Consider the following 10,633-nt stretch of genomic DNA (forward strand, 5'->3'; position numbering starts at 1 on the left):
CTCGGCCTCCCAAAGTGCTGGGATTACAGGCTTGAGCCACCGCGCCCGGCCACAACTTCTTGATTAGAAATGGTAGCTGAGACTTAAATAATTCAGACTTATAAAATTGAGGAAACTACTAGTTTCTGTTCATTTATGTTAGAACAAGCCAGAAGGCAGTGAGTTATAGCATATTGCTTCTTACAGAAGCAGAAATTTGAAAATTTCTATAAATATTTGTAGAATTACTATCCTCAAGGCTGATGTCTTTACTTCCCCCACTAATATTATCAATATTCAAAAATAATTCATCCAGTGAATATTATACTCTTATGATGAGCCAGCCTCCAAGAATAAAGAGAATTAACCCATACCTTTTGTCTGACACAGGCTCACAGTCTTGTGGAAGTTATCTGTGAAATTGCATCCCAACCCCATCACATGTGTGAATTCAATAGCCATGTCCTCAATTTCCACATGTTCTAAGATGCTATCAATGTAACAGAAACATGCTTGCCAGACGGGGACACCATCAAGTCTGGAAAACAGTTTGACAGTATTTTTCCTCTGATTTAGGGCTGGAAGAGACATGGAGAAACCTGTTACAAGATTTACGAGGATGAGGTCCCTTTTGGAACAAACTGCAATCTGACTATCACTAGCAGGTGTGACCATCAGTAAACTTGTACTCAGAAACTTTCAACTCTGAGTTCTTTTGCTAAACAGTCTTCATAAGAAAAAGGTGCATCTTCAAATAGAGTCAATCATTGTGAAACACTTGCCAATTTGATTCTCCTTTTGTAGATTTGAACAAGAATACCTAAATGATTTGATGAAAAAGTATGATAAATCTCTAAGAAAATACTTCTGGACTGGCCTGAGAGATGTAAATTCTCGTGGAGAGTATAATTGGGCAACTGTTGGTGGAACAAGGTGGTCTGTAACCTTTTCCAACTGGAATTTTCTTGAGCCAGGTGAGTGTCTTAATCTTTTTTTATATATATACTTTAAATTCTAGGGTACATGTGCACAACATGCAGGTTTGTTACATGTGTATACATGTGCCATGTTAGTGTGCTGCACTAAAGTAGCAGTATACTGTGACTGGTGAAAGGCAGCACTCCTCTCAAAGGTGTTCCTCACTTACTTTTGAAATGTGAGGGACGTGATGATCTTCAGGATTGGAGGCTATCTATGGAAACATACATAGAAGCAGTGGCTGTGTCTTCCCTATTATGTCCTTGAGAATAATCCAGTGAAAGAAGTTCAAAAACTTAGTTCTCCCAAACCACCATCTAATGGCTCAGAGCTAGAAGCACCAGTGTGAGTTTTGTTTTTTTTTTTTTTTTTTTTGAGGCGGAGTCTCGCTCTGTCGCCCGGGCTGGAGTGCAGTGGCCGGATCTCAGCTCACTGCAAGCTCCGCCTCCCGGGTTTACGCCATTCTCCTGCCTCAGCCTCCCGAGTAGCTGGGACTACAGGCGCCCGCCACCTCGCCCGGCTAGTTTTTTTGCATTTTTTAGTGGAGACGGGGTTTCACCGTGTTAGCCAGGATGGTCTCGATCTCCAGACCTCGTGATCCACCCGTCTCAGCCTCCCAAAGTGCTGGGATTACAGGCTTGAGCCACTGCGCCCGGCACCAGTGTGAGTTTTTAAAATCTTTTCTGTGATAGAATCTCGAAGCGCCCATGTGAGGCTCTTTACATTTTCATCTCTCTGCTTCCTAACCTTTTATCAAAACTGAATGTGTTTTCTTCCATTATTCTCAATGGGTAAGAATTATGGAGGCTATCTTGCATTATTTATTTTAATACTGTTTCATACTTTTAATACTGTTATGAATACATAAAATTATGACTGTCATAAAATAAACAGTAAACAAATGTATGTTACCACATACCTCCTTCTATATTATACCAGCTTTTCCTTTGGATCAGAATCTGGGAGAGTTGTGTTTTGAGGTTTACTAGGTTGCTTAAAAACTGCTCAAAGTTGTTAAGCTAATTTGAACCACTATCCTAAGCAGCAATAGTATTTAGGGTACAGCTCTAGAAACATACCACCTGGGCACAAATCCTGGGAGCAACCACTTACTAATTCTATGACCTTGAACAAGTCACTTAATTCTCACTGTACCTCAAATTATGACAATAGAATCCTCCCTATATGTTTGTTGTGAGGATTAATCTTTTTCGAAAAGTACTTTACAAATAGTAAACACCTATCATTATTATTCTGAACAACACATTTCTTTCCTCTCTTTGTTCCATGTCTTTTTATTCTCTCCCCAACTTGGCTGAAATAAAGAGTAGGAACACTAGAAGATGTTTGAACTTTAACATTTTAATTGTTAATTGAGCTTTCCACTTCAATCCCAGCTTCCCCAGGCGGCTGCGTGGCTATGTCTACTGGAAAGTCTCTTGGAAAGTGGGAGGTGAAGGACTGCAGAAACTTCAAAGCACTTTCAATTTGCAAGAAAATGAGTGGACCCCTTGAGCCTGAAGAAGCAGCCCCTAAGCCTGATGACCCCTGTCCTGAAGGCTGGCAGAGTTTCCCCACAAGTCTTTCTTGTTATAAGGTAAAGTGACATTCTCATTCTATCCTTCAATGAAGTTATTTTTCCAGTATCCTGGTTCATGTCCTTGTACAAATTATGCTCTTCTCGATAGTCCTATGTAACCTAACTAAAGTGCTCTGGAGCACAGAGTCCTTGGCAGGGCATTGCTGAACCTCTGGCATAAGGTGGTTCAGCCCCACACCCTGCATGTGTCCTGCCCAAAAAGGCAGGCCCAAGAACTGGCTCCTTCCCAAAGTCTTTTTTTCCCAGTAAGTTGGTATACTATATGCCACACTGCCGCTCTGCCTATGATCCTCATATTCCTCTAATTCTTGTTGTCAAATTGATAGTTCCTGCACTGTTTATAGTGTAAAAACTTATATATATATATTTATATTTATATATTTGGGTCTGCATCAGTCAGCTAGTCCCATAAACAAACCATTAGATGCCACCCCAAAATTCGGTGACTATGACAACAAACATATAGCCTCACATTCTCACAGATCTCCAGGCCATCTAGGGTTTGACTGATCTAGTTTGGTGACCTCTGCTCCCAACTTCAGGTCAGCTGTGCTGGGCTCCAGCCCTTCATTCTAGGGCTCAGGCTGAAAGGGCAACAGTTTGCAGGGGTTGGCTGTTCTCATGGTATATCACTGGAGCCCAAGAAGGCAAGCCAACCATATAAGCACATTTCAGGCCTCTGCTCACTTTACCTCCACTAATATCCCATCAACACAGTAAGTCATATGGCCAAGCCCCATGCCAAGGGACAAAGAAGTATACTCCACCCACCAGGGAGCTGTGGCAAGACCATCTAATTATATTACAAGGAACTGAAAAATTGGGACAAATGTAAATTGGCCTGTCATTGTGTCATCATCTCTTCTTCCTCCTCCTCCTCTTCTTCTTTCTTCTTCTTTCTTTTTCTCCTTTCTTCTTTTGAAACAGCCCAAGTTCCAGGTTTACTTTTGCCACTTTCTGTCAATGTTCACACACCAGTGCAGACTGCTCTTTGGTTCTACCTCATCAGAACATAGTTCTATTTTTGTGTAGGTCACAGTGTCTTATATTCAAAATTTCTATTGTTAGCACATTTCTTTGCCAAAGCCTACTCCCAAAGCATGTGTATGTATCCTTTAGAGCCTTGCCTACTGGTTCATTTTATCTTTCAAGGTCCTAGGAATACGGGAGAACATGGATCTTGTTGGACTAGTTCCCCAGCCTGGCTGAGGAAGGCCATCCATCTGACCACAGGGACTGGCATCTGTGCTGGCCCTCAGTTGAATTGGCACTTTCAGCCGGACCAGTCTGTGTCTCAGTATCTGTGCATTTACCTGAGCCTTCATTACACCTTTCAGAATTCATTTCAGGGGCCCACACATATGACAGTAATTGACTTTAACACTGTGAAATACTTTAAGATTGTACCAGAAAACAAATTAACGTTATATTTTGCTAAGGTATTCCATGCAGAAAGAATTGTGAGAAAGAGGAACTGGGAAGAAGCTGAACGATTCTGCCAAGCCCTTGGAGCACACCTTTCTAGCTTCAGCCGAGTGGATGAAATAAAGGAATTTCTTCACTTTTTAACAGACCAGTTCAGGTAATGCTTTTAGAATGAGAATTTCTCTGCTGAATTTGATGTCCTCTAGATATTCAAAGTTGGTATGTTCTTACCCTCTCTCCCTGTTGGAAAAAAAAAAATGGACATGTTTTATTATCTGAAAGGTCATTTGTTGCTTAGCAGTCATGCAAACATCAAGCACTCTTAATGTGCAGACACTATGAGGAATCTAAAGATGAATGAGATGTATTCCCTACCCTTTGTTTAATAAAGTCCAACAGCAATGTATGGCAGAAAATCTAGAACATAGGCAAGGAAGGGCCTCGGGAATTCAGAGGAGGGAGGGAGTATTTCCGGGAGTATAATCAGGAAAAATGTCATAAAGAAGGCTGATTCTTGGAAGGTAGGTATTATTTCAAAAGGCAAGATAGGAGAAGGAGAAGGAGCCAGAAAAAAATCAGAACATAAGCAAAGGAACTGAGACCAGAATGTACAGATATGGTCAAGGAGAAATGAGTCATACAAATTAGCTAGAAAATGGGATTTGGATATGAAATTGGAATGTCCTTGTTTGCCAGGGAAGGAGTTTGATCTTAAGTCATTAAACATAACCAAACAAAAAACAAAAACAAGGTGCCTGTGTGTATATTTATATCTGTACACACTCACATATACATGCATATGTACATATATATACAGAGAGGAAGGAGTTTCACCATGTTGGCCAGGCTCGTCTCGAACTTCTGACTTTAGGTGATCCGCCCACCTCAGCCTCCCAAAGTACTGGGATTGAAGGCATGAACCACCAGCCCATCCCATTTTCAGTTTTGATTAAGTGTGAGTCTGCAAATTTGTTCAATAATAAAGTCTGTGCTTTTGAAAGAGACTTAAAACAAAACTTGCCAATTAGTACTTATCCAGCTCTAAGACTATAATGTTCTTTTCCTGGGAGGAAGGGGCCACAAAATACTACAAAATTGTGAAATTCTAATAAAAATCCTTTAAAAATTAAATTTTAAAAAAATTTTTTAATTTTAAAAATTAAAGCAACTAGCAACATTTTCATTGTGCAACAAATAAGTTAGTACTGAGTAGCTGGTGGCCTCCAGAAATGGGGCCTGACTTTCCGATTTGCCATGGTCTCTAATTTATTACTTCTTGTCCCCACTTCCTTTGCTTATGTTATATGCTTGTCTCATATGTACTCAAATAGCAATTGAATTAATAATCACAAGTCATGTGATCATCTTAATAGGTGCTGAAAATGCATCTGGTAAAATCCACTATTCATTCCTGGTTTAATACATAAATATACACTTACATTTAATAAATATAACTAATATATAAATTCTTATTAGAATAGAAGAATAGCTCAAATTAATAGCCATATCACACTTAATGATGAAGCATTGTTAAGTGCATTTCCCTGAAAGTCTGAAAAAGGTAAGGATCCCTATATCATCACTATTGTTAATCTTGGTTTGAAATTCATCTCATGCACATTAAGATAAAAACAATACTATAATGTGTAAATGTTTATATATATTAAGCAGAGGAAAAGATAAATTATCAAAGAGTAAAGCATATATTATTTACACTTAAAACTAGACTGCAAAAATATATCAAAAAGGGTAATGGCTATTATATCTCTAGGAAGTAAGATTTTGAGCGATTTTTAAAGTCTTTTCTTTGAGCTGGGTGTGGTGGCTTATACCTGTAATCCCAGCACTTTGAGGACCTGAGGTAAGAGGATTACTTGAAACCAGGAGTTCGAGACCAGCCTGGGCAGCATAGGGAGACCCTGTCTCTATAAAAAACAAACAAACAAACAAACAAAAAAACCAAAAGATTAACTGGGCATGGTGGCACACATCTGTAGTCCTGGTTACTCAGGAGGCTGGGTCAGGAGGATCACTTGAGCCCAGGAGTTCAAGATACAGTGAGACAAGATAGTGCCACTGCACTCCAGCTTGGGCAACAGAGTGAGATGCTGTCTCTAAAAAATAAATGAATAAAATATTTTCTTTGGAAATTTCCATATTTTCCAGATTTGCTTTTTGTTTTGTTTTGTTTTGTTTTTTGAGACAGGGTCTTGTTTTGTCACTCAAGTCCAGGGGCGTGATTACAGCTTACTGCAGCCTCAACCTCCCAGACTCAGGTAATCCCCCTACTTCAGCCTCCCAAGTAGCTGGGACTACAGTCACATGCCACAACACCCAGCTGATGTTTGTATTTTTTTTGTAGAAACAGGTCTTTCCATGTTGCTCAGGCTAATCTCAGATTCCTGGGCTCAAGCGATTCACCTTCCTTGGCCTCCCAAGGTGCTGGGATCACAGATGTGAGCCACAGTGCCTGGCCCAGATTTGCTCTAATATAGTTTCTGCTGTGTTTTTCTCATTAGAGAATGTAGTTTCACTACAGTGTACTGGGAACCTAATGTAAAATACAATACCTGTGTTCCATAAATATTTATTTATTAAGCATCTGTGTAGAATCTCAGGTATTCTAGACATCATTGTCTAGTGTTAGAAATTAATATACAAAATTTCACTGCAGACTGACCCAAGGTAATTTGTATATACTAAATACCAACTCTCGGGTTCTTTTTGAGGTGAGTGTTAGCTATTCCCTCAACCTTGAGAATAGATTATAACAAATACAAAATTCAGACCAAAATTTTCCATACACACAGACATTTGCTATGCAAACATTCATTGAAGCAGACACAAAACATTTTATACAACCTGTTTTGTAAGCTTGACAACATCCCAGCATTCTGTCCTTTTTGGTGTTTTAATTATCACCTTGCACAGGTTTACTTGAGCAGATGTGGCAGCATTCTGTGGCAGCGTTCTGTTCCTATTGTAGTGAGTATCAGGCCGTCACAATCACAGGACCCAATGACTGGATGTGGGATTGTTTAGAATCAAGCCCTACTAAGATACAGGCTGTGGCCTCACAAAATTCTAATACATTCTTGAGAAGTGTGAGAGTTTCTCTAAATATTTTAGCTAATCCCCGCATCTCAAATAACTTATATTTCACCAATGAGAGCCCAATCCTACCATCATGCCGATGAACAAGCTTCTGATTTCAGCAACATTAACCCAGTTCTCACATTCACTCTGCTCATGACCAAAGCTTCCAGTGTGACTTTGGTGATCATGGAAGTCCTCATGGTGGCCACCTCTGGAGCATGGCCTTTCTTTTTTTTTTTTTTTTTTTTAATTGTACTTTAGGTTCTAGGGTACATGTGCACAATGTGCAGGTTTGTTACATATGTATACATGTGCCATTTGGTTTGTTGCACCCATTAGCTCATCATTTACATTAGGTGTTTCTCCTAATGCTATCCCTCCCCCATCCCTCTGCCCCATGACAGGTCACGGTGTGTGATATTCCCCACACTGTGTCCAAGTGTTCTCATTGTTCAGTTCCCACCTATGAGTGAGAACATGCAGTGTTTGGTTTCCTGTCCTTGTGATAGTTTGCTCAGAATGATGGTTTCCAACTTCATCCATGTCCCTACAAAGGACATGAACTCATCCTTTTTTATGACTGCATAGTATTCCACGGTGTATATGTGTGGGGCATGGCCTTTCTAATACACCACCAGTACTTCCTGACATGTAAGTTTCAAGCAGGGCAACTTAATGGCCCTCAGATTTCAAGCTTGACACAGACAATATCATACTATCCAGGTAAAGTATTTTTAAGTAAAATGCTGATATAAGGTCTAGATCCCAAGCAAGTGGTTAGTAACTCTATCTGGAACGAAGAGCCATGGATAAGTACTAAGCAATGAGGTTGTAGATATTTGTGAGAAACAATAAGAAAACATTGGAATATCATATGTGATAGAAATGACCATTAAGAGCATGCATATACAGAATGGATTACACCAGGAAACAAAACATGAAAGGAAACTTTTTTGATTTGTTTCTTTGTTTTGAATCACACTTGTTTTTTTTGTTTTGTTTTGTTTTGTTTTGTTTTGTTTGAGATGGAGTCTTGCTCTGTTGCCCGGGCTAGAGTGCAATGGCCGGATCTCAGCTCACTGCAAGCTCCGCCTCCCGGGTTTAGGCCATTCTCCTGCCTCAGCCTCTGGAGTAGCTGGGACTACAGGCGCCCGCCACCTCACCCGGCTAGTTTTTTTGTATTTTAGTAGAGACGGGGTTTCACCGTGTTAGCCAGGATGGTCTCGATCTCCTGACCTCGTGATCCGCCCGTCTCAGCCTCCCAAAGTGCTGGGATTACAGGCTTGAGCCACCGCGCCCGGCCGAATCACACTTGTTGAGCACTCCCTTCTTTAAAAAATTAATACAAGTTCATTATATAAAATTTGGAAAAGATAAAAACGGATAATGAAGCAAACAATCACCTCAAATCCTAGCTCCTGATTATAAACATAGTAAACACTTAATGTAAACCCTTTCCGTTTACTTACATCTCTACGCATATAGCTTTTACAAAACCTATTTTCCATAGAGTGTACTATGTTTAATTTTTTTCTAATCATAAAAATAATGCATATTGAATTTAGAAAACAGAACAGCACAGAGAAAAAACAAATCTCCATAATCCCTTCACTCATAGGAACTGTATTTTATTTGTACTCGGATCCTAGCAGCTAACACAATGCCATAGTAAGCAGACTGCATTGTTTGCTTAATGACTTCTCCATAATAAAGAAATTGTTTGCCTGTGCTGTGCTTACAGAACATATTCTAAAACCAAAATTGTAACTATGGCTTAAAGGAAAGAAGGAAGCAAACCCATTTATATTAGAAAATGATTCTAAAGCGTACTCCTTGATGCCTTGGCTTTTTATTGCAGGAATTGACCTTTCTCAGCAAGATATCCATTGCCCAAATTGTGTATTGCATGCCAAGGAGTTAAGTCAGATTACTGCTGTACCTCTCACAATCTAAGTTCCACATCTCTATTTGTATTTCAGGGAAAAAGATTCATGGTGCACCAAATCATTAAGGCTCTAAGATCTTTGCAACTCCTAATGGTAGCCCAACAGGGAAAGCCATTGTAGGGCAAAAATAGCCATAGGATTAGAGAAGAAAGCCTTGTTTGCAATGCCATTGCTGCTGTGTACACTACCTCCTGTGATGTGGCATGAATGGATTTAGACATAAATCTAAGGCTTTGTAGAATAAGCACCCTCATCAAATAGTATTTACTGGGGCTTATGGCTAAGATACTGTTTTCCTTAGCAACCAGATACAGCAGGAAATTTGATTGAGAATAGGAATTTTAGCACAATTACACATATTAACCTTTTATGCAATCTCTTCATAACCCAGTAGTTTTAAAACCATATACTTAGTGCTTGGAGCACCAGGAATTTGTAAAGAGAAAGAGAGAATCTCAGTTTGACTTGATTCGCTGGTTATGATCAGGTACAATTTTTTCCTTCACATTTTCTAAAATCAACATTGGAAGTGTGCAGTGATTAGTGTGATAGCCAATTTCTTCTTCCCTTTATCTTCCTACAGCTAAACTAGGTCAAACCAGGAATGAGTTACAATTGAGGAAATATTTTCCACTTCTGATCCTGCACAAAAAAAATAACATACACGTAGCTATTATTTTCTATATTTATGACATGTTAGTGAGTTCTTTAAAATGAAGCTGAAATCTGTAAATTTCTGTGTTCAGATGAAACTCAGTTTCAGAAAGTAGTAGAGATTAGAAATTTTGGACAATCGAGCAAACTCTTCTCTAGGAAACTGTCCTCTGAGATGCAGCCAAGGAGCCAGAAATGGGCTTGAAAGCAGAGATGTTTCTAACTGGAAGGAAGGGGAGCTATTAGCTGAGAGAAGACTGGGTAAGGGCTTAAGGAGCCTAGAAAGTTGAGGACAAACCTCTAAAAGGCTGCCAGTGGGAGCCTCTGCAATGCAGGTGACAAATGATCTTTGATCATCTTTCTGGTTGTATTGTGGATTGTGTAAGGAAGATAAAATAGCTAATGCTTACTTTAGGGAAACACAAAATTCTACACGAATTCCCCAGGCCCAAATATATAGTGTGCAAAGATTTGGGAGAAATGAAGTTATTTCCCCCAAATAAGTATGAGGAAGAATACTTAACTGCCTCTCTGTTTTAGCCATCTGGCTCTAATTGTGCTGTATATGCCAGTTGTCTAGACCCTGTGGTTTAGAAATCCAGCACTCGGGTGGTATGATACACTCAGAAGCCTGTAAGAGAGCTCTGATGAGCAGAAGGCATAAACTGCAAATTCCTCTTTAGCTACTAAATTTAAACTGGACTTCATTGTCTCCACTGGATATATCTTAAATCCACAAATTAGTGGATCTTTCTCTGTGGAAGAAAACAATATAACAATGAAAACCAAAACAGGACAGTCCTCATTCATATTCCATTGCATTAAGTCAAAAACCTTGAGGTTGAAAAGATGAAAAAGTACTTATTGTTGTTAAAATATGAGGTAATGTTGAACAAAGGTAAGAAATAAAGAAAAGCAATTATTTATTTAAAATAAGAAATTAGTTTAAAATTCT

The 10,633-nt window shown here is 39.3% G+C and overlaps 1 protein-coding gene across 1 annotated transcript in view; it reads left to right on the forward strand.

Moving 5' to 3' along the window:
* LY75 (lymphocyte antigen 75) overlaps positions 1–10,633 on the forward strand; it is a 97,955-nt gene that overhangs the window by 27,963 nt on the left and 59,359 nt on the right. The window contains exons 10-13 of the mRNA XM_017851308.1: positions 556–644; positions 784–953; positions 2,355–2,554; positions 3,997–4,139. Coding sequence (XP_017706797.1) covers positions 556–644; positions 784–953; positions 2,355–2,554; positions 3,997–4,139 — 602 coding nt within the window. The remainder of the gene's footprint in view (positions 1–555; positions 645–783; positions 954–2,354; positions 2,555–3,996; positions 4,140–10,633) is intronic.

This window comes from Rhinopithecus bieti, unplaced genomic scaffold (genome assembly GCF_001698545.2).
Source record: "Rhinopithecus bieti isolate Rb0 unplaced genomic scaffold, ASM169854v2 scaffold_34391, whole genome shotgun sequence".
Classification (NCBI taxonomy): domain Eukaryota; kingdom Metazoa; phylum Chordata; class Mammalia; order Primates; family Cercopithecidae; genus Rhinopithecus; species Rhinopithecus bieti.